The sequence below is a fragment of the Charadrius vociferus genome, unplaced genomic scaffold, assembly GCF_000708025.1.
Source record: "Charadrius vociferus isolate BGI_N301 unplaced genomic scaffold, ASM70802v2 scaffold59, whole genome shotgun sequence".
NCBI classification, from domain to species: domain Eukaryota; kingdom Metazoa; phylum Chordata; class Aves; order Charadriiformes; family Charadriidae; genus Charadrius; species Charadrius vociferus.
The window spans coordinates 7,768,720-7,792,216 of record NW_009661371.1 but is presented as its reverse complement, the minus strand read 5'-3'; the positions used below and the strand labels follow the sequence as shown (position 1 = coordinate 7,792,216).

General features: G+C 37.6%; 1 protein-coding gene across 1 annotated transcript in view; it reads left to right on the top strand.

The window, feature by feature from the left end:
• The window catches only part of DDX60 (DEAD (Asp-Glu-Ala-Asp) box polypeptide 60), a 47,264-nt gene that overhangs the window by 14,795 nt on the left and 8,972 nt on the right, over nt 1–23,497 (top strand). The window contains exons 13-32 of the mRNA XM_009893733.1: nt 719–971; nt 1,826–1,989; nt 2,783–2,802; nt 4,070–4,211; nt 5,412–5,561; nt 6,575–6,694; nt 8,094–8,189; nt 8,883–8,998; nt 9,511–9,656; nt 9,847–9,956; nt 10,064–10,168; nt 10,255–10,383; nt 11,115–11,242; nt 13,861–14,019; nt 15,294–15,438; nt 17,025–17,177; nt 19,493–19,597; nt 20,491–20,691; nt 21,880–21,984; nt 23,345–23,483. Of these exons, the coding sequence (XP_009892035.1) occupies nt 719–971; nt 1,826–1,989; nt 2,783–2,802; nt 4,070–4,211; nt 5,412–5,561; nt 6,575–6,694; nt 8,094–8,189; nt 8,883–8,998; nt 9,511–9,656; nt 9,847–9,956; nt 10,064–10,168; nt 10,255–10,383; nt 11,115–11,242; nt 13,861–14,019; nt 15,294–15,438; nt 17,025–17,177; nt 19,493–19,597; nt 20,491–20,691; nt 21,880–21,984; nt 23,345–23,483 (2,686 nt within the window). The remainder of the gene's footprint in view (nt 1–718; nt 972–1,825; nt 1,990–2,782; nt 2,803–4,069; nt 4,212–5,411; nt 5,562–6,574; nt 6,695–8,093; nt 8,190–8,882; nt 8,999–9,510; nt 9,657–9,846; nt 9,957–10,063; nt 10,169–10,254; nt 10,384–11,114; nt 11,243–13,860; nt 14,020–15,293; nt 15,439–17,024; nt 17,178–19,492; nt 19,598–20,490; nt 20,692–21,879; nt 21,985–23,344; nt 23,484–23,497) is intronic.

Sequence of the window (23,497 nt, the reverse complement as noted above, 5' to 3'; positions counted from 1 at the left end):
TCATGAATTTAATTTTACTTTAGGAAACTACTGAGAAATACTGGAAAAAACATTATTCAGTTATTTATTTCCCTGCACTATTTGGAAACATTGTCTGTGAAAGATCCTGTAGATATTGCAATTAATCCTAACTATGTGAACATTGTCAGACATCACAGGGTATGTAGCATGTACTTCCATACTCGTGAACCATACTGAGCAATAATAATTTCAGTAATATTTCCTGTTTATGGAAACTGTATTATGGATTGCAGATTATAGCCTATTGAATTACCTGTAAAAGTCTGTATATAAAATAACTTTGTGAACTTCAAGTAAGGTTGAACTCTTTATTTAGATTACTGAAAAGTATCTCAATATGATCAAAATTACTATTACCCATGTCATAAATAAAAGCTTGAAAGTTAACTTTCAGACATATGCTATTTTATTTTTCCACATTTGTGCTTTTTTATGCTACTTGTGAAGCTTTACACTGACTTAATATGAAGCTTAGGGAAGCTCTTTTGAGCAACATATATTGGGATTCAGAAATTATACCTCCTTCAAAATGAAGTACAATTTTATACAATTCCCAAACCACGATGTATCAAACAGATACATTGAAAACTATAATGTACGTGCTGTGATTGAGTTTCTGGATTAGCTTTTTTTTTTTTTTTGATGATGATTCCATACAGTGATGGTTAGTTCTAAATATCTTAATTTTATTGGATAGAAAAGTAAAGCAGAAACAATTATAGAGGAAAACAACAGGCGTCGGAAAACTGAAGAAGAAAAGAAAGAACAGGAGCAATGGAAAGCCTTGTGTATACCAGCTGAAAAGGAAATAAAAGCAAATATAACTGTTGGAATAAATAAATTGGAGAAGTTGCTCAAGACCCTTAAAAGTAAATCTGTGAAGTTCAGCGTAGAAATGACAGGACTGTCTGCCTGTTTAGATGTGTGGAAGAAACACTGCAAAGAACAAGGTATGATAGCCAAATTCATGTTCAGTATTCAACTTCCACTCCCTTTAACCAAGAGACTGAGTGACTTTGGACATTCTCAGCTGGAATAAAGATGTGTAAATACAGCCGTGTTTCAGGAGCATGAAGGGTGCTTTTAAGTATTAACAGGCTCTGGTCCCCTTTTGCAATTTCAAGATCCTTTGAGTCAGCTGTAAAGTATCCAGTGAAATGAGATTGTAGCTATCTTCCTGTATTGCTTTGTAAATGTTGCATACATAAATAGTTTCTTTTATTGTATATATCTTCAGTGATTATGTATCGTGCACACTAAAATATATCTATATTGCAGTGAATTGTTTAATTAGCTGAGGTGGTCAGCTCACGGTGTGAATGATGACCATTTGCACAGAAATCTGTGCTACCATGGTTAATGGCCTCCTGTTTCAGTAGAATTAACTTGTTTGGTCCATACCCTCAGTCAGGAGGGTCCAAACACACTCTGTTCTAAATGTGTTGAGGAGAGTTGTAAACATTGGAGTGAAATATGTTGCTAGTAAGACTGAGTAACAAATGTGTGGGTCTGGAAGGTGAAATGGGGGAGCTCTGTTACAGCATAGATGTCAGAAGTATGAATTCCCTCTATAGCTGAGCATGCAGAAGCAGATAGAATTATTTGGGTGCTTGGTCTTCAGTGGCACTCCTTGCAGAGGTCACAGGAGCATGCGTTGCCTTTTTCTAACTGTTTTAAATAAAATTAATTTTTAAATTGTCATAAACGTGGTTAGATGGATAAGATCTGTTCTAAAAATACCTAATATCAGAAGACTCCTAATGATACAATCGGCTCTCAAATAACTGTAGGCTTTTTTTTAAAGGTGAGAAATCTAAAGATTTAAGCAAAGCTGTTGAAGTCATGAGGAGAATTCATGTCCTCCTTGAAAAATATCAAGATCTCTTGGAGGAACCACATCTACTAAAGCTGACCAAATATCTAAGACTTCTTGGGTTTGAGAATTTGGCATGCTCTCTGTCTGGCCAGGTAACTTTAGAGACTGTAATGATTCTACTGTAACTGACTCTGTAGCTGAATATCTACAGTGTCTTCTTAAGCACTGAATAGTGCGTTAGAAGATCTATGTTTTGAGCTCTATATATGACATTTTATTCTGTGTTGTCCTGTAAGATTTGGAACTGTCTAGTCTTGCTTCAGATATTAATCTTTAGTTCCACAGATACATTTCTCTGCTTGATGGGAGGGCTAGCTTGCACAATAGGCCACTTCCACTTTAGTAAACAGAACTTTATATGGCTGCAAAGATACCCTTTGAAACATGCGTCACGATTAACTTGCTCTAGTTATGTCTGCCTTAGACATCTCTGAGAGGTACCTGCTGTTCAACTCATCACATGAGCTGAACTCTGCACGTTAAAAATAACTGTTAAAAGCTGCTCTCTAACAGGCCTAAATGTGTTACTTTAGAAAAGAAAATCTTTGAAACTGAAGAGGTGGATGAAAACTATTCTGTTTGCTGTTATGGTATTACTGATCACCTCTGAAGGAAACAGTTTCAGATACTGAATTGCTTGTCCTTGCTACCACAGCTGAGACCACCAGTAGCTACACTGAATTTGACTCTCAAGGAATTTCTAGAAGGATTGACTTCATGCTTTTCTGCATGTTAGCAACCTGGCCACTGGCTGATTTGATGTTAAGAGCATTTTGATACCTTTGTGTGTAGATGGGATGTTTTTAGGGAGAGGGGATGCTAAAGTGTCTCTCAGGCAGAAGAGGGAGAACATAACTCACAGCCTGCAGAAGATGAAGTCAATAGCAAAAGGAAGGAAGATTACAGTGAACTGTAAAACCAGTATCAGTCACTTCAGTGTCTCATTTTTCAGGCACAGTAGAGTCAGGAATTTTTGGAAGCTTATTTCTGGAAAGTGTTTATCATCCTTCCTTGAGGATCAGGATTAAGAGGTGAAGGAGGAAGCGATTGTATTGTAAGAAATTTTCTTCTCTCAAAGTGGGGGAATTATTTGTCTCTTTTTCCTATGTGAATTCAACTGGTGTACAATGATTGTTTGCTCTTGGCTACATAGTTATTATAAGGGTGTTTCATTCCCCAAATGAAGTATATTATATTTCAGGAAGTAGAATTGTAGGATCTGAGGATCTCAAAATGTCTGTTGTAAAGGTTTGTGGTGATAAAAGGAATACGTTGGCAAGTTTAATGTCTTGCTCAGAAGGGCTCTAGATCAGTCAGTGCATTTTGGACCTGCTTTTGCAGCTGCTTGTTTCCGATTATTACTTTTGCAAAGTTGGGGGAATTTTAGGAATAACCAAAATTTTCAGGAATAGCTGAAGATACTTCTTTCAAGAAATTGAAGTTGTGAAATCTCCATCCTTGGAGACAGTAAAAACTCAGCTGAACACAGCCCTGAGTGACCTGATGTAATTGCACCTGCTTTTACCAGTGAGTTGGATTAATTGACATCCAGACATCCCTGACAAGCTAAATCATTATGTGATTTTCTGATCTTCTGGTGTACGTTGTAACATGTAATGCTTTTCTGTACAGCTCTCAGGATCAGAAGTTGTAACCAGACGTTTCCATGAACATTAAATTTGGTATGTTGTAGGGTATACAGGCATTGTTTAAAATTACTATGCTGAATTCAGGATCACAGTCGGTCTTTATGTTGAATTTCCTTTTGCAACTGTGATTCATTGCAGAAGCGGTCAGGGCAGGCAGAAGAAAAGATACATAAATACAGGATAAGAAGGCTCTGGCGGGCAGCAGCTTGAGGAGGCTGAGCTTTGCCTGCTAGCCAGTTTTGTTAGTTCTTCTGACAACAAAACCACCACCACCAGCTGTGGAAGATGTTTTTAGAAGATTATTTTTAGAACATAATCTCCTTTGAAGAGATACAAGCATAACCCTGACATAAGGCCATATGGTGTAGATTTCTGCAAGAAATTATTTAAAAATCACCTGCACTTTCATATGTTTTTCAAAGCTTGCAGATTTCCACAGAGCAAAAGATGTGCCATTTTCTTAATCTCTTGCTAGCTTTCAAACCAACTTGAATTTTCATTTGACCTTTTAGACAGGAGAAAGTAGCGATCACACTATAAGCAAGTATGCTATCAAAGTGGGTCCAGCTCGCTTTCAGCTGCAGTACATGGATTATTACTTGCTCAGAGAAGAGAGAAATGATCCAGATCCCCGAGTGCAGCATTTCATACCAGACACGTGGCAGGTAAGGAGACAAACCTTTTTGCATAAAGTTAGTGGAAATAATCTTTGATTTTTTTTTTTTTTTTTCATTTAAAAATACACATTATTATACTACTTGTCAAAAATAGTGCTGTTTAACAAATTTAACTTTTTAACAAGTTTAACAAATTCAGTAGATCATTTTGGACTGTATTCCATGTTCTTTCTACACTGAGAGCTTTTCTACAGAGAGCTTGGCCCAAGGAATTCAATGTAAGAAATGCCTAATCCATGGGATTTCACTGATTATTGCCACTTTTGATGGTGGTAATGCCCCATTTGGATAATCTCTGACTGTTCATCCCCTGCTCATTTGTCCGTAGAGGATTACCCGTAGTAGCAGCTGAGAAATAACTTTTCTGTCTAAAGCAAAGTAAGTCTAACTCAGATATTTTTTTTTTTTAAATTATTGGACTGGGAGGCTAGCTGAATTTGCTGCTTTGCATGTCCATATCTGCAAAACAGTCACTTGCTTGAAAAGCAACTTGGAACTTGGCATATATGCTGATAGAGGAAGATAGTGTTAGTACTATTTCTGTTGCCTCTTCTGTACCCCTTCCCCCATCCTTTCACAGAGCTATGTGAGGTGAGAGAGCATGGAGGAAGACAATAATAAGGAAGAAAACGGATTAACAAACACTGTAAGCTAGGAGTAGAAGAGGGATTTCGACAGTATTGATAGAACCTGTTCAAGGCCAGGTTGGATAGGGCTTTGAGCAACCTGGTCTAGTGGAAGGTGTTCCTGCCCATGGTAGGGGGATTGGAACTAGATGATCTTTAACTCTAACCATTCTATGATGCTAACTATTGTAATGCAAGAAAAAAATACTGCCTTGTATAAAACAATGAAGTTTTTGGAACTGAAGTATATGCTGCTGAGTTAACTGACTTTATTTTTTAATTTGAAAATGTCCAGGTTTGGACTCAAAATGTTGTGGTATCAGTATCTCAGGCCAAATAATTGAAATAGACAAGTAACAATTTATAGTTCCATTTTTTTTTCCCCAGTAACAGTTTAAGAGAAAAGAATACAGTCATAAAATGACTAGATTAACTCTAATTTTCTGTAGTCTAAAATCTGTATATAAAGTCTACATGCAAAAATAAGAGATGTCACAGGGAGAGCTGGTTTACTCACTAAAAACATAAGACATTTTGAATAAGTAACTGTTTTTCCTCTTAGCGAGAACTTCTTGATGCTGTAGACAATAATGAGTCTGCGGTCATTGTCGCTCCCACTTCATCAGGAAAAACATATGCATCATACTATTGTATGGAAAAAGTTCTAAAAACAAGCAATGATGGAGTAGTTGTGTATGTTGCTCCTACAAAGGTAAGGCTGCATCCTACTACATGTTCTCTATGTCTGGCTATGGTATTTCTCAGTCTGATTCTGAAACTGTTTGGGGTAACTTGTTACACGAATTTAGTTGATATATATTTTTTTATTAGAAATTGAATCTTTAGGTTCTGTTGTACATTTACATTTATTAGAAACAGCAAGTTTACAAAAGTCTTCAAAATATTTAAGCTGATGTAGAGTTCTTGTCTATTAATACCTGTATAGCTAATTTAAGGTCAGAAACACTAATATATACAAAAATGCTGTAAGTAGCATGTTAAGTAAGGTATCAAAAACCTACCAACATGGTTAAAGTAATACTGGAACAGAACAATGACCAAGGAAGTCGTCTTTTTTAAATTGAATTCACCGTTAGATGCTTTGAGAGAAAATTTATGAAATTCTAGGCAGTGGGATATTTTTTAATGAGAGTTCTGTCATAATAGTTAAAAACTGACTTAAGTGCTGATGCACAATGTTTTGACTTCTTTCAAAACTCATTTTAATGTTCAGTAATACGATTTTTTGATATTGAATTACATGGGCTGTTATGCAGTAACAATCTGTGAATTGTTTTCTGTAAGTAGAATAAATTTTTTTTGTGGTTATACTCAGGTTGGTCATCAAAATCATCTTTTCATTTGAATATTAGTCTGGATGCAGAAATGTATTTTACACCTGCAGCCTCAGGAGTTTGAGATCATTAAAGTGCTTGTGGATGCGGTAGTATGTGATCTATTTTTAACTGGTTTGAAAATACAGAATTAATAATGTGTAACTCACTTTACACAACACTAAATTTCTTTGAAAGCATTTGAGTATAATTAAAAAACAAGTATCATATCTCGTTAAAGTTAACAGTCTAGACTTAAGAATACCTCACATATTAATGTACTACACTATAATGAACTATCAGTGCCGAAATGGAATGCTTTTATATGTCTCAGAATATGATATGCCTCCAGACATAGACTGTCGAGTTTTAATGACGTGCTTTATTTAAGGCCCTTGTAAACCAAGTGGTGGGAACTATATACAGTCGATTCACCAAGAAGCTTCCAGATGGATTGGTAGTGTGTGGAGTCTTCACACGAGATTATCGCAATGATGTCATGAATTCTCAGGTATATTTTTATGGGTGTTTTAACACGTAATAATAATGACTTCTGTGTTCCATCTGGCTTCTGAAAATGTTCATTCTAATTACAACAATTGTGCTGTTACTAAATGCAAAGTTCAGGAAAAATCTAAGCATACCTATACTGCTTACCAGGAACTTTCAGTCTATGGTGTACAACCTTACCTATTCATCCTTAGGGGACATGCAGGTGATTACTAGCTCCGGTTAAAAGAAAAATCATTGAAATCCTTTGGTTGCCAGCATACAGCAGATGCCTTACAGAAGTCCAGATAGAATATATCAGTAGCTCTTCCCTTGTCTGCTGATGTAGTCACTCCGTCGTAGAAGGCTACTAGTTGGTCTCTCTTGTAGTGGGGAGCCCAGAATTTGGACACAGGAGTCCAGGTGCGGCCTCCTCAGTGCTGAGTAGAGAGGAAAGATCCCCTGCCTTGATTTGCTGGCAACGCTCCTCCTAATGCAGCCCAGGATACCGTTAGCCTTTTTTGCTACAAGGGCACATTGCTGCCTCTTAATCATCTTGGTGTCCACCGGGACCCTCAGGTCCTTTTCTGCAGAGCTGCTTCCCAGCTGGATGGCTTCCAGCATACGCTGGTGTATGGGACTGTTCCTCCCCAGGTGCAGGACTTTGCAGATCTCCCTGTTGAACTTCATGAGGTTCCTACCAGCCCATTTCTCCAGCCTATGTCTCTCTGGATGGCAGCATGACCCTCTGGTGTATCAGCCACTCCTCCCAGTTTGGTGTCATCAGCAAACCTGCTGAGGGTACACTTTTCCCCATCGTCCAGATCATTAATGAAGATGTTAAACAGCATCAGACCCACTATTGGCCCCTGGGGTACACTGCTAGTTACTGACCTCCAGCTAGACTTTGCACCATTAATCACTAATCTCAGGGCCCAGCCTTCCAACCAGTTTTCAGTCCACTTCACTATCTGCTCATCTGCCCCATGCTTCAGCAGCTTGTCTTTGAGAATCTTGGGAGAGATGTTGTCAAAAACCTTGCTGAAGACAACATCCATTGCTACCGAGCCAGTCATTTCACCATAGAAGTTGGTCAAAGTTGGTCAAGCATGACTTCCCCTTGGTGAATTCATGCTGAATATTCCTCATGATTTTCTTGTTCACCATGTGCTTGGAAATGATTTCCAGGAAGAACTGCTCCATCATCTTCCCAGGGAAGGAGGTGATGCTAACCAGCCTGTAGTTTCCCGGGTCCTCTTTCTTGCCCTTCTTGAAGATAGCAGTGGCAAATAATTCATTTGTTCATGCTTACCTTGAAATCAAATACATATATATTTTAAATGCTTTTTAAATATAGAGTTTACTTGTAGTTGATTAGTTACTTTACTCGAAAATAATACTTTACAAACCTTTCTTCTTAGATACTAGTGACTGTGCCTCAATGTTTAGAAATCTTGATGCTGTCTCCTCGTTGCCAGAAATGGACCAAACGGATACAATATGTTATATTTGATGAGGTAGGCATCTTTTAATAGTAACCAATTTAACAAATATATGACAAATCTTGCGGGGAAAATGCTGGTGACTCAATTTTTCTCTACATATGTTATCGCTAGTAAAAAACCCCAACTTTCAGAAATATTTCAGACTCAGCTCGCATTTTCCTGTTCGCTGATAGTGTTTATGTACTCCAGTGAAAGAACTTAAAACACTGTTGGTCCTCTCAAGTATGTACAGTTCACTGAAAGCTATCAGGAACTTCCTTTATTTCTCTCAAGCCAGTCAACTGAAGAACTAAAAGCCACCACTGTAGTGGTGCATAGAGCATTCCAGACTGGGATCACAGATGTTTCACATCATATGGTATTTGTCAGTCTTTCCAGGGAAAAAGTCAGTGATAAATCTTGCTGAATTTAAATTGCTACTGTATTTTTTCTTGTATATAGAATTAATTGCTAATGATGCCAGTGAGTATCTAGGGTACAAACAGTGAATATAGTATTGAAATTTAGGCTAATTCTCTATCCAGTAAATTCTGGAGAGGGATTTACTGGACATTTGATTTGGATCTCATGGTCATTTGCTAAGAAGTATTCAGTACAGATCTTGCCAAACTTTTGATTTTTGCAAAACATAAACCAATTCCTGTTATGGATGCACTTTGATAAGGAACACTTATTTTCTGTTTATCCTTTTTCCCGAAAACGTAGGTCCATTGTCTTGGTGGTGAAATTGGAGCAGAGGTTTGGGAGCATCTTCTGGTAACAATTCGGTGTCCATTTTTGGCACTCTCTGCTACTGTCAGTAACCCAGAACACCTAACTGAGTATGTGTGGAATTTTCTTGCTCACAAGAGCGTATTTGAAATGCATATGAACAGTTTTAAATAGAGAGGTTGATTACTATTGGGAGGCAACTGATTTGGAGTTACATTGTTACATTTATTATGCTCCCCTTACTGCCGCAGTTGACACAAAACAATATTGTTGCTCTTAACACTGTAACAGGCACTACTATTCTTTCAGACCCTAGAACTGAGCTGTGCAGAGGAATTGAGGAGGCTTTTGCATCTATTTGAATTGCCAAAGCCTGATAAGCACACTTATCCATCATCAATCAGAGAAGACACCTGTACTATACTTATGTATATAATGGTGCTATTTCACATTTTTTGTTTGCACCCTGGGATAAGCTGGAGAAAGTTGCACTGAAGATAGTGAAAGGGGGACTGAAAATTCTATAGAAGAAATCGAGCAGATTGCAGTAATTAATCTATTATAGCTGTAGCAATTTTCTTAAAATATTTTTGCAACTCTTATTTTTATTCTTGCACTGTAGGTGGTTACAGTCTGTGAAAAGGTATTGGCGACATGCTGAGGATAAAATAGAAAGAAGCTCTACAATCTCTGAAAGGAACTTTACAAGAAAATGTAAAGTGAAATCTAAAGTACCAGAACAAAAGAAATCATATCGTGTTAGACTAGGTGTGTATCAGAATATTTTGTAACCAAGAAATAATTTCAGTGTTACTTCTGCAAAAACTTTAATGATGGTATGTGAACTTAAGCATATTTTGTTTTGGTTTTCTTACAAATAAAAATAAATCTTTCAGGATTAAGTACTTGCTTTTAAAAAAAACAAGTGCATCATGACAGCTTTTTTGTCTCTTCACAGTCTTGTATGAAGAAAGATACAATGATTTGGAAAAGTATGTGTGTTCTCTAAAGGGCAGTGATTTTATCATTGAACATTGCCATCCATGTGCTGCGTTAACAGTCAATCACGTAAGCATAATACTGGTGTCAACATTGTTTAGCAACTGTTACATTTAGGCATGATGGATTCCATCAAAATGATTCCTTTATTTTTCTTTTGTTTAAACTCTTTGCAGATTGAGAACTATGGTATTCCTTCTGATCTTTCTCTGTCTCCACGAGAGAGCATCCAGCTTTATGACGCAATGGTGAAAGTCTGGCAAGAGTGGCCCAGGGCACAGGTGTGTATACACAGCTGTGGGCAAAATATATAAAAATAAATAGATAACATAGTACTGCAATATTTTTTATTAATGGTGTTTTCTAGGAGCTAGATCCTGAGGAGTTTGTCTCTTTCAAGAATAAAGTAGTAATAAAAAAGCCAGATGTGAGGAAATATGAACAGGAACTGAAAAAAGAACTAAGCAAATGGATTGTGCTTGGCCAAAGACAGAAGGTAATAGTTGTTACAGGGTGCTTTCTTAAGATTGTGTACAGCTTTAAAATAATAATTGTGTAATAATATAATTATAGGAGTTTCTCCTGACATAATTATTATTTACTAGGTTTAACTGCTGCTGTGCTTGAACGATAAACACTAATATTTGTGACATTTCCATAAGCATTTTCAAGGTGATGTTTTCACAAGCTTCTCTGGGAATCAGACTTCTGATACTGCTGTGAGATTTCAATTCCCGATTCCTTTAGGTACCTCCAACACTTAGTGAGAATATTGTACCATCGCTCTGCTTTTTTCAGTCTACTTCATTTTTGCTGCTTATTTGAAGCCTCCTGTGTAACCGCAGACTGTATGTTTGCATGTAAAAGACAGAAATTAAAGCAATGAGCAGAAAATCAAGTTCTTGATTTGAAAGATTATTTGGGGAAAAAAAATCTTGAAATATGACACTTGAATGTGAAAATACATCCTAATCAGTATGTTAGTGACAGTTTATTATTTGCACAGTGATGGTAGCCATGAATGCTACAACAGTTTGCATTTTAAGTTCTTACCAAGGTCAGTTGATAATTTGCAGACCTTTTAGTCTATGTGGCTATTGCAGTTCTAAAGGATTTAAAAAATTCAAGCTGATAAAAGTTGACACAGGAAAATGGAGTCTTCATATTTGTTAGCCTCCGGCTGCAAGTTTCTGCCATTCATATCCACAATAATGCTACTTTGATCAGGTGAATGAGCTACTGAAGCACCTTAAGCCAAAACCTGTGGATTGCTCAGAACAGGAAAAGTGGAAGCATTTTGCAAGCTTTGTTGAAAAATTGCATGAGATGAATAAGTTGCCTGCCATATTTTTCATGTAAGTATTTACATTCAATGTGTTACATCTGTATTGCCTATATTCAGAAAAATGGGTTTTAGAGATAAGCGTTGATATAGCTTGGCAAATGCTATTTATATGGTATTTGTTACCTTTGATTTAAAACATACAAAGTAAAGGCCTACCAGCTCTGCTAACCCGTGCATCTTCATGGCACTAAAGGTTTAGCTGAAATAAAACTGGGAACATTTAATTACTGTGTGGAAAGGGTAGAATCCATGCATGATGTCTGAGAAAATGGCAAGAAACGGATTCCCACTGAAATGAGAGTCAGATTCTCAGTTGCTTTGTTGCAGTGTAGTCAGTAAAACTTGGGGAAAGCGTATACTCTTTATTTCGGCGTGTAAATGGTGTACATAGGGGCAGATTTGCTAGGGAAAAGGGTGGAAAGAGATTCTGTTGATGTATGCATTTGTCACATCATGACAATTCCACTGCATAGCCTCTAACAATCTCACCTTACATCCAGTGACATGCATCAATCAACCTGTTTTGCATGTATGTGAGATGTAATTACATAACATCAAATGCGCACAACTTTGAGCCTACTGACAATACCGTTATTGTGAGGGATGTTGCTGATATTAGTAAAGTAGGCATGTACCTCAATGCTGGACTTAGTAATAAAAAGAATCTGCTTATCAGTAAACAGTTGTCTAGTGCATATTTTCACTCTAATAACGCACAGTAACAATATATAAAAATGGAAAGTTTTCTTATCTCAGTATGAAGCCTTACCCTTCCTTATATTGGACACTTGGATAGTTGGAGGTAGAATGCTCACTGCCGTTTCAGTTCTCATGTGCTTGATGCTGATAGAAAGGCATTTCTGAAAGAAGTCTAGAAAGGAAAAAGCAAAAAAGTGACTACGCGTATTGACGTCACATCTCAAAATACTCTAGGTGGTGGTAAATTATTTCTTTTTCTGTTTCTCGGTGATGGTCTAGTTGTAAATTAATGTTATGGCTGATTTCAAGCTGAAATGGACAGTTTTCAAAAGGAGTCTTAGATAATTGTAATTCTCTCGAATAAGGAATAATTTCAGGGTTGCTGTTTGAACTGCAACATCATTTTGGAGCGCTCAATAGGAAGTTCAAGGTGCTTCTCCGTAGGGGAGATGGATAAGTGCTTTCCTCACATCTACCCCAGAATGATGGGTCCTTAGAAATTCTTGGTGACTTACGGCTCTGATAAGGGACTGCGAGCAGAGTAGGAGTATCCTAGACAACTGATAAATGGTCGTGGTGAGACAAGAACACATTCCAGACTGGTGAACATGGAGGCAGAACCCAGTGATATCACGCTGGGGCTTGAGGTACAGAAATCTGTTATCTAGGGGTCTTTTAAGGCACTTGGTAACAGCACTTGGTAGAGCTTCCCGGTGTCTTTGTAGTCAGACAAGGGACAAGAATCAGAGAGAATTAAAAAAAAATAATAAAATTGTCTAGTTAAATGTCCCAGTCCTAAGAAATTGTGATGGAGATGACAGGGATGAGTAGACCTCACAAGTTGTAGACAGTGACTTGGAGTAATAGAATGATGTTTATGCTTTGTTGGTGCTGGTAAGCTTTTTCTCCCTAAGCCATTATTGAGGAATGAGGTTGCAAAGCAGTCATCCTGTATGGTGTTATGTTAGCATGGAATTAATGGAGACTCCTGAGAGAGCAGGTATCAGAGCTGTAGAAGCCAAATTGCTGTGACAGCCATTGGTGCTAGGGAAAAAGCAATACTTAGTTTGCTTTTCTTTTCTTAGAGCCACCAAGAAAAGAACAGGCTGGCACCGCTTTAGTACTCCTTCTGGCTGAATGAAGTCTATGATAGAGAGAAATTAGATCATTCAGTCTGAGCTTCAAAGAGGGACAAACCCCCAGTAAATTGCAAATGACTGTTACTGAGCTCTGTCATCTGAGAAGATTTGAAAAGCTTAATTTAAGGAGAAGTTACCTCCTAGCCTTAAAAAGTATATTTGGTCTTTCTGGGTAAAAGGATAAATCTCTTCAATTTTTGCTCCTGTTCATGGTTACTGCCTGATTTGAATGACTTGTGACTATTCTAATGGACTAGGAAGTTATGTGTTGCTAACACCTTGTGTGGTATTAGTTAACAGGGTCTGCCTGCTGCAACAAGCATAAAAATAACACTATGAGAGTAAAGCTGGGGAAGCCTTCATCCCAGTTAAACTCCAGACAGTCCAATACTGAAAAAGCTATAAGGAAGAACAGCTATGTAGAAGGCCAAGAAAGACAGGCACTGATTCTTAACTGGGTAGTCGAGAAGAATTAAAATTACTTAAGCTACAATTTGCTTTATCTGTATGTTCGAGCATCCACCTTAGGGAAAGGTGAGCATATTTTCTATAGATAATTTATTGGCAGAACCATTTTACCACCCAGTTTTGGAATAGCAGTTTGAAAGTGAATGCAGGTTATGATTGGAGATAGGATATGGAGATGGAATAGGGATACGCTTCTAATGATTAGATTCCAACTATTGTCAGATGATAAAGCTCACTGAGTATTATTGTAACAGCATTACATATAAATAAAAACTCTATTAGAGTTCACCTAACTGATGTATATTATATTATTTACTTTAAGATTTAACGTGAATTCAGTGGAATGTGCAGCCAGGAATGTATTCCTCAGTTTGCTGAGAAAACAAAAAAGTGAACAACACCCTAATACTGAGAGGGAAAAAGAACATTTGAGTGACGAACTAAGAAAAGTGAAAAAACAGCTAATAAAATTGAACTCTCGGTAAGTATTATAACTATATATTATTAAAATGCTTACACAGTGTGACAGAACATAATTTTGTGATAACTTATTTCTGGGGAATATACCTTATAGCAGCAGATTCGTCCAGCTTGCAGTATAGCAGTTCCGGTTCCTCTCTGTGCTCTGGCAACCCGCACAGTAAGAGCAGCTGTATGGCAGGGAGCAATCAGCAGTACTTAGCGCATAGTCAAGCAGCAGGAAGATATCAGTGTTGCTGAGGTTGTGTAAGGTGCTGGCACTAAAACATAAGACTCAAAGAGACAGACCTGAGTATATGAGATTGGTCGTTTTGGAATAATTTGCTACGGAGATACCAAGATTATCAGAACATCTCTTTCTCCAGTCGGTGACTTTTGTCATGCATCTCTTAAAAACGTTGTGGCATCTGACCCTTGTGCTGGGCCAGCCATTGTGGGAGAATATTTTCATAGTTTAGCCTCACCATGGCTGGTTACAGGGGTGGATCTCTGAAGCATGGGCTCACCTGGCTGATGAGATGTTCTTTGAATATTTGTCAGCCTTTTGTGTGGATTGTGCTGTATTTGTTTCTTCCTTAACCTTGAATTTTCTGGATTTTGTGATAGGGTATAGATTTTTATAAGGCATTTGGCAATGAAATATGGCTATAGTTATCAGGATTGTCAGGAACATAAAAAAATCATAGTTTTGCCCTCCTAATCATGACAATTTACAGTCCATTCTTTGGACATAATATCATGAAAAAACAAACTTAGCTGACTTTAATAGTAGTAAGTGAGAACTTGAAAATGCGGTAGGGATTTAGACATATATTTAGACATTGAAGTAGCTTGAAAATCTGCCTCTAAATAGTTTTCCCTCTCCTCACTTCTTCACATCCTGTCCTAAATCCTTACAGTCCATGTTATTATTGGCAGTAAATCCATCACATTTCTCTTTCGTGTTTAATTCTTCTACTGTGCAATCCTGTTAGCTTACTAATTTGCTAAAAGAGGTACTTACAGTTACTGTCTTTATCTTCCTTTGATTTTGTGTATCACCATAATTCCTCCTGTCTACTTCACCCAGAATTACTCGCTGTTCTGCATAGAAGCCATGATAAAAGGAAGCTGTTAGGATTATCAGTAAATTTACATTAACAGATCTACCTACATGTTTGAGCCTCTGGTTTAAAAGGGAATGAGTCTGCATCTTTCAGTACAAAAAGAATATTTTAATATCAAGAAAGAAATGTTAATTACAGAAATAATAATTTAATTGTATATTGTATACAGGGATACCAAAAAGTTGAGCCCCAGGACAATGGACAACATGACATTTCTTTTGAGTACAAAACAACAGTTAGAAAGGAGACTTAAAAGGCTAACTGCCATCCCTTCTGCATGTACCTACGCTGATCCTAAAGCAGTGGATGAAGATGTAAGTAATTCACTGATAATTATAATATGGTTTTGGTTTTGTATGTCTGAAATGCTTGAATTTGTGCATAAATACATAAAAAGCATGTAGCGTGTGATGCAGTTGTATTTCGTAACAGTACACATTGACTTCATGAAACATTCTGAATGTTTTCATTTAAATTTGATTCCAGGTATCAATCTTAGGTAGCTTTGTTTTTAAGATGTGTGGATAATTTTCATTCTGCCAAATAAAAAGATGTTGACTTGTCCTTGTGATAGGAGTCCTGGGATTTATACTGCAATTAATTAATTTCCATGAACTATCAGCAATACAATTCTGTTACTTGTTGATTCAGATCTCAGACTTCTGTTTTTCTGACTGAATCATCAGCATAGCCTATATGGCACCTCTGTGCGCTTATCAAAACATTTGTAAGCTGTTCTTATCTTGTAAAAATACTAAATGATAAATTATTTTAGGCTCTAAAAGTTTTAGTTCTCACAAAACAACATTTTCCACGCTCTTCAATGTGTTTGTGCCCCCTGAGGAAAGAAAAGGTGAGAAAAACACTGAAAATCTTCAGATGTGCATCAGAAATATTAATGTATGTATTTTTATACAAATAATTAAGGAATAATTTATGAAAGAGATTTATATTATGTGGTTTCCAGCAGTAGTGGGTGACTGGGCCTTTATCCAGGATATTCCCTCTTGTCTAAACTTCCTGAAACATGACTGTGGTTTATATACCTGTCTCTTCATGGCTGGTTGTTTGTGGTGGGGTTTTTGTTTGTTTGTGTTTTTTTTTTTTTTAAAGTAATTGTGATGTATAATTCTTAATTCAGAGAAAAGTGCTCAAAATTTTGATAAAGTGTCTGGTAATGCTTTCTGCTTATTGTGATATGTCTTGAAAGAGAGGAAAATTCTGTGTATTGGGACCAAACTTGGAAACTCTTCTTTCCTTGTCCTGGGAAGTTGGGATCCCAATGGCATTTTTGAACTGCTGTCAGCCAGCATGGGAGGAGCATTGCTTCCCACAGTTGCACATGCGTAAAGGCAGTGAAGAAGCAGCTTGGACATTGGAACAGATGGCACTTAGCTGTAGAGGGAAGTTCAGAAAATACTAAAAGGCTTAATTCAGTGCTATTTCTGAGTTTGGGGAAGGGAAGCTTCTAACTGTATAGCGAGATGAGATGGCGGTACAGAGCAGGGATGATAAACCAGAGCAAAAGAGTATCAGCTTCACATAGCTACTTGGGAATTTGTTCTGTGATAGTGGCATGCAGTACATGGTCATGAAGCCATGCTTTGAGTACGAAAGTCATGACTATGCAGGCTTGTCATGTCTGGTTGCATCTAGCTGCGTGGTATGAAAATTGGCGTTTATTGCAAAGGTGAAAAAAATTGATAGTATATAGGAGTGTACCAAAAAGCCTGAATTTGTTGTCATAAGCTACTGATGGTACACTTTGGGCTTTGGGTTCACTGAAGATCATAAACAGCTATACTTCTCTGTAGTGCTTGGAATTTTATCAGAGTAGACATTCTTTTTCACTATCAAAACCTCATTGTGGCTAATACTTGACATTTATTTTTATTTGTAGACTTTGAGGAAGATTTTTCATCGAGTTAAGTTTGAGAGAAGAGGTTATCAGCAGCAAATGATGGCACTGAGGGGCATTGGGTATCATCATAGATCTATGAATGCCAAGGAAAGACAAGTAGTGGAGATGCTTTTCAGGATGGGATATATCAAGGTTGGTAAATTGGGATCAGTTTTGTTTGTTTATTTTTCTTTCTTAATTTTAGTTTCTCCATATATTTAATTAAAAAATGTAGGGTAACTTTCACCAGCGGTAACATATATTACATTGACTTTGTCATGCTCATTCAAAAAATGTTGACAGGATGATTTCCAAACAAATAAAATAAACTAAGTGAATGGATAGCTGTAAAACTTTACTTCTACCTAAGAGTTTCTATCCTTCAGATTGGCTTATCTTAGAATCATAAAATTGTTTTGGTTGAAAGAGACGTTTAAGATCAAATCTAACTGTTAAACTAGCACTACCAAGTCCGCCACTAAACCATGTCCCTTGGCACCACATCTACCCTTCTTTTAAATACTTCCAGGGATGGTGACTCAACCACTTCCCTGGGCAGCCTGTTCCAATGCTTGACAACCCTTATGGTGAAGAAATTTTTTCCAATATCCAATCTAAACCTCCCCTGGCGCAACTTGAGGCTATTTCCTCTTTTCATATCGCCTGTCACTTGGGAGAAGAGACCAGCTCCCACCTCTCTACAACCTCCTTTGAGGTAGTTGTAGAGAGTGATAAGGTCTCCCCTGAGCCTCCTTTTCTCCAGGCTATACAACCCCAGTTCCCTCAGCCGCTTCTTATAAGAATTGTTCTCTAGACCCTTCACCAGCTTTGTGGCTCTTACGACACACTCCAGCACCTCCATGCCTTTCTTGTAGTGATGGGCCCAAATCTGAACACAGTGCTGAGTGCAGGGGGATGATCACTTCCCCAGTCCTGCTGGCCATACTATTTCTGATACAAGTCCAGATGCTATTGGCCTTCTTGACCACCTGGGCACACTGCTGGCTCACACTCAGCTGGCTGTCGACCAACAGCCCCAGGTCCTTTTCTGCTGGGCAGCTTTCCAGCCACTCTTCCCCAAGCCTGTAGCGCTGCATAGGGTTGTTGTGACCCAAGTGCAGAATCTGGCACTTGGCCTTGTTGAACCTCATACCACTGGCCTCGGGCAATCAATCCAGCCTGTCCAGATCCCTCTGTAGAGCTTTCCTACCCTCAAGCAGATCAACACTCCCACCCAACTTGGTGTCATCTGCACTTGATCCCCTCATCCAGATCATTGATAAAGATATTAACCAGAACTGGCCCCAATACTGAGCACTGGATTTAACTCTGTTCACCACATTCACCACGACTCTTTGCACCTTGCCATCCAGACGTATTTTTACCCAGAGAAGCATATACCCATCCAAACCATGAGCAGCCAGTTTCTTCAGGAGAATGCTGTCGGAAACAGTGTCAAAGGCTTTACTAAAGTTTAGGTAGAAAACATTCACGGCCTTTTCCTCGTCCACTAAGCGGGTCACCTTGTCACAGAAAGAGATCAGGTTAGTCAAGCAGGACCTGTCTTTCATAAACCCATCCTGACTGGGCCTGATTACCTGGTTGTCCTGTACATGCCATGTGGTGGCACTCAGGATGATTTGCTCCATAACTTTCCCTGGCACTGAGGTCAGACTGAGAGGCCTGTAATTCCCCACATCCTGCTTCCGGCCCTTCTTGTGGATGGGTGTCCCATTTGCTAACCTCCGGTCAACAGGGACCTTCCTGGTTAGCCAGGACTGCTGATAAATGATGGAAAGTGACTTGGTGAGCACTTCTGCCAGCTCCCTCAGTACCCTTGGGCAGATCCCATCAGGCCCCATAGACTTGTTTGTGTCTTGTTAGCTTCCAACACCCTTGGATTATGGGTGTTTCATTCTGCTCCCCATCCCTGTCTTCCAGCTCAGAGGGCTGGGTACCTGGAGAAGAACTGGTCTTACTATTAAGGACTGAGGCAAAGAAGGCATTAAGTACCTCAGCCTTTCCCTCAGCCTTGGTCACTATGTTTCCCCTTAGCCTTCCTTTTGTTGCTAATGTATTTATAGAAACATTTTTTTATTGTCTTTTACTGCAACAGCCAACTGAATGTTTTTTAGTTAAATGACCTCTATAGGATTATGATATTTTGTACCGTCTTCGCGGAATATTTCATTTTGTGTTCAATTTCAATATTATTTCAGTTGGTGTTCCACAGCAGTATAAACTTTCAGGATACAAAAGTTTAATATGCATATGTAATATCTACATGAACTACACTAAGGAGTGAAATTCATGTATGTTCTGCTCTGTTAAATTCATCAGATGAAAGTTTAGCCATATGAAAAATGATAGTAACATTCCTATTGATTTAAGTTGGGTATTACAGGTGGGTTTTTTTAAACTGGATATTACCATTTCTAATAGATGCACTTATGTTTGATATTTTATAGGTAGTCACAGCTACTTCAACACTTGCTCTAGGAATCAACATGCCATGTAAATCTGTCGTCTTTGCTGAAGATTCTGTCTTTTTAGATGCCCTAAATTACAGGCAGGTATGGAAATGGAATACCTACTTCTTATTATGAGAACAGTACACATGTAGCCATCATATGCAAATTCAGAAAAATGTCTTTTCTTTTACGTATATTTCTGGGTATGTTGTGAGTTTTAGTTGTTCATTTGGTGACAATAATAGTTTTAGCTAAGGTGATTTTTACTAATGTTTCGGAACTGCCAGCCCACAAATAACGTATAGTCAAAAGACCTGTTTGAGCAATCGCTCAGTAGATTAAAGGCCATATAGGCTGGATGCAGCTGATGGCATCACCTGGCAGGTAGCAATCAGGTGTCAGAGTGTAGGTGGATCTGTGCGGTAGCCAGACCTACGTGCATCTCCCTTCTGCTGCACATAAATGATATGACTCCTGCTTCGTCACATCATCTGGTACAAGGGCCAAGTCCCTACAATGGTCCTGACCAAGATCCAAGCAAGAGAATGCACACTTAGGCAGCTTCTCTCTACTCCTTATTCATATCCTCTGCTCTTTATTCATACTGAGACTACCTCTGCCCCAAATCTACCTAGAAATAATTCAGAGCTAAATGTGAATTGAAAACAAAGCTGGTGTATGAGTATAAATTAAGTTAAAACTTACCTTGAAGAAATATAAATGTTAAAAAGACATGTGAGACAATGTAAATAACCTGGGCAGTGTTTAGGTCTTCTATCAAATTTGGAAGTTCATATTTTAAAAAGTAAATCAACCCACATTTGCAAACCGGCTATATTTGAGGTACAACATATTTTGCAAACATTATTTTAATAATTCTCCATAAATACTTTATTAAGACTGTGTAGATGGTACCAGTGTATACAACGTAAGTAATTTTACTTAAAATTTAAAAATTTTATTATTTTAATAATTGTTAAATATTTTATTCTTAGATGTCAGGACGTGCTGGAAGACGGGGACAAGATATGATTGGAAATGTGTTCTTCTATGATATCCCACTGCCCAAAGTTGAAAGACTTCTAAAATCCAACGTACCTCAGTTGAAAGGCCAGTTTCCTCTGACTATTACCTTGATACTGAGACTCATGCTGTTGGCTGCAAAGGCTGATGACAAAGCAGATGCCAGAGCAAAGGTTTAATATTTTTTTCGCAATAGCAATTTAATTAAATTATGTCTTCTTAACATGAGCAGAAAATTATGTTTCAGAAGTAAGCAATCTGCCTCCAAATGAAATTGCATACTGCTTCTAGTACCTGTGCTGTCTTCTCCACAGTATTGTACTGTCCATTTTCATGCATTTATTCTCTGCAACAAATATTATTATCAGAAAGAGTGCTACTATCAGGACGGTATTTTTACTGACTATTGTTCTATGCAATATTTGCATTAACTTGAAGAATCAGAAAGTCTTCCGCTATTTAAAATTTCAGCTTTATTTGATGAAAAGATGTGAACATACATTTCTGTAGGGAAGAGGGGAACTATGAAATGCTGTCTCAATTAAAACAATGAGAAAATTCTATGTATTGCTCATTTGTTTAAATCCGCATACTAACTCTCTGGAATCAAAGAATTCTCATTCTTGCATTTAATGCAGTGATTTAAGTAAACAACCCATGACCATGATTACAAATTGGTCAGAGATGTCTTAAGGAACTCTTGCTTCCAGATTATTTGTTTTTACATCCAGTCCAGCATACAGACACTTATTTTCAAGGATTCACTGAATGAATTCAGACATGAGTCTTCTTAAGGTGGTGGAGTCTCCCACTCTGGAGACATTCAAAACCCGCCTGGACGCTGTCCTGTGTAACGTGCTGTAGGTGACCCTGCTCTGGCAGGGGGGTTGGACTAGATGATCTCCAGAGGACCCTTCCAACCCTAACCATTCTGTGAATTCTGTGAAGATAACAAAGTAAATTGGTACAATTCTGTGTTAAATACTAAAATATTAAAATCTTATTAAAATGTAAGGAGTAATTTCAAAACTTCCTGGTTTTAGTTTAATGATATTTAAATGCTTTTCTTGTGGACCTCTATATGAATTTCATGTAATTAACTTTACAAACCTTAGCATAAATTTAGAAAATGCACACACATCTGACAGACAGAGGATGGAATTTTTCACAAGCGTTTCCAGGAGTTAGGTATTCAATTTAAATAAAAATACAACATAATCCTAACCCAGGAATTTTATCCTGAAAACCAATTGATGAAATAAAGCATAAAAGCTGGATATAGAATTTCTTTGCTTGTTATAATATCAACATTCCCTTGGGTTTATAATTTCGTCTTTTTTTTGTTTGTTTTGTTTGACCAGGCATTGTCAGTGTTGAAGCACTCACTGATGTCATTCAGAAAAGAAAGATATGCTGCAATATTAAAAATTTATTTTATGTTTTCCTTGCAATTTCTTATCAAAGAGGTAGGTTTTAACTTATTCTCATAAAGGTTAGTTCTTAAATCTACGGATTCTCATTTGGTTTTGTTGGTCTGCTTTCATTTAAAGAACCGTATATTTTATATTCCATAGCAACAAGCTATTTCTTTCTGTTAGGAAGAAATTCAAGGAAATAGATAAAATTAGAGTGTTTGAGGTTAATTTTGAGCTACTTATGTTATGGAATAAAATCAATAGGGAAAATCTTATTATACGGTTTATATGATTACAAATTTATTAGGAAAGTAAGAGTTATGTATTTACATTGTGTATGAAGATGCATGCACATGAAATGATAGGGTTTTAAAACACACTAAGGATGACATGCTTTCCAAAATGCTGGGAGAAATTATGTCTCTAACAAAAATTTAGGAAGTAGGTCTTGGGGAAGACTGAAAATTAGTGGTGTATATTTCCATAGTAATAGTTTAAATTTGAGGGGTTCCATTTTGGAAAAAATGTATGCGTTACTCCATTTTGGCTTACATCTCAGAACTGCAGGCAGTAAGAGGTACCAATAACGTGATTACATTATCAAATCATCTGTGCCCAGACTTCCGAGTCCTACTCTCAGTAGGAGCCCTAACCAACATTTCTGCCTCCTCTGCTGGGTGTCCCTTGTATGTGAGACCAAGAGTCTGATATTCCCATTGGAGAGAAGAATCTAGTCAGTATACAAGAGAGATTACTAACGTTTCCAAAAAATTACAGTTAGCCTAAGCACTGGACAAAACCTGACCCACATACCTAGTATCATGTCTCCAATAATATTCCCAAGGAAATATATTAAAAAAAAAAAAAAGGGGGGGGGCAACCCTATAATGATTATTCTCTGGATACTCCCTACTTTCTTAAAGGGTGTGATGCAGTGGCAGGAGAGTTATCCTGGCATTTATAGCCTTTCATGGAGCTTCCTTCCATGCATTTGACCTGTTGTTTTTTGAAACTATGTAAGCTTCTAGCACCCAAACACCTTGCAGCAACATATTTGACAGATCACTGCTTGCTGTGCTTTTATCCCACCAAATGTTTGGGTTAATAGTATTTTTTTTAGTGAACGTTGCATCAAATCTTACTTTGGTGCCTGTATGCACTTCTCATTTGCAACATGATCTAAATCGGTGCTAAAACTATGCTCTGCACAGGGAGAAGATGATCTCTCACGGAAATAGTCAATTAGTTGGTGACTTTTTTTTTTCAGTAAGGGCAAATTTTGCCTTTCAGTGGAAATTGAATGGTCTCAATAGGGACCTATCTATTAGGTTGAATGACTATTGTTCTGAAGTTTTTGTCACATCCAACTTCCTGTTTCACAACTAAGCTTTTTTTTCTTTTAAAACAATAGGGCTACTTGGATCAAGAAGGTAACCCCAGGGGATTTGCTGGACTTGTCACACACTTGTACTATCACGAACCTTCAAATTTTGTTTTAGTGAGCTTTCTTGTGAAAGGTTTATTCCACAAATTGTGCCAGCCAATTAAAGGTAAATAATACTCC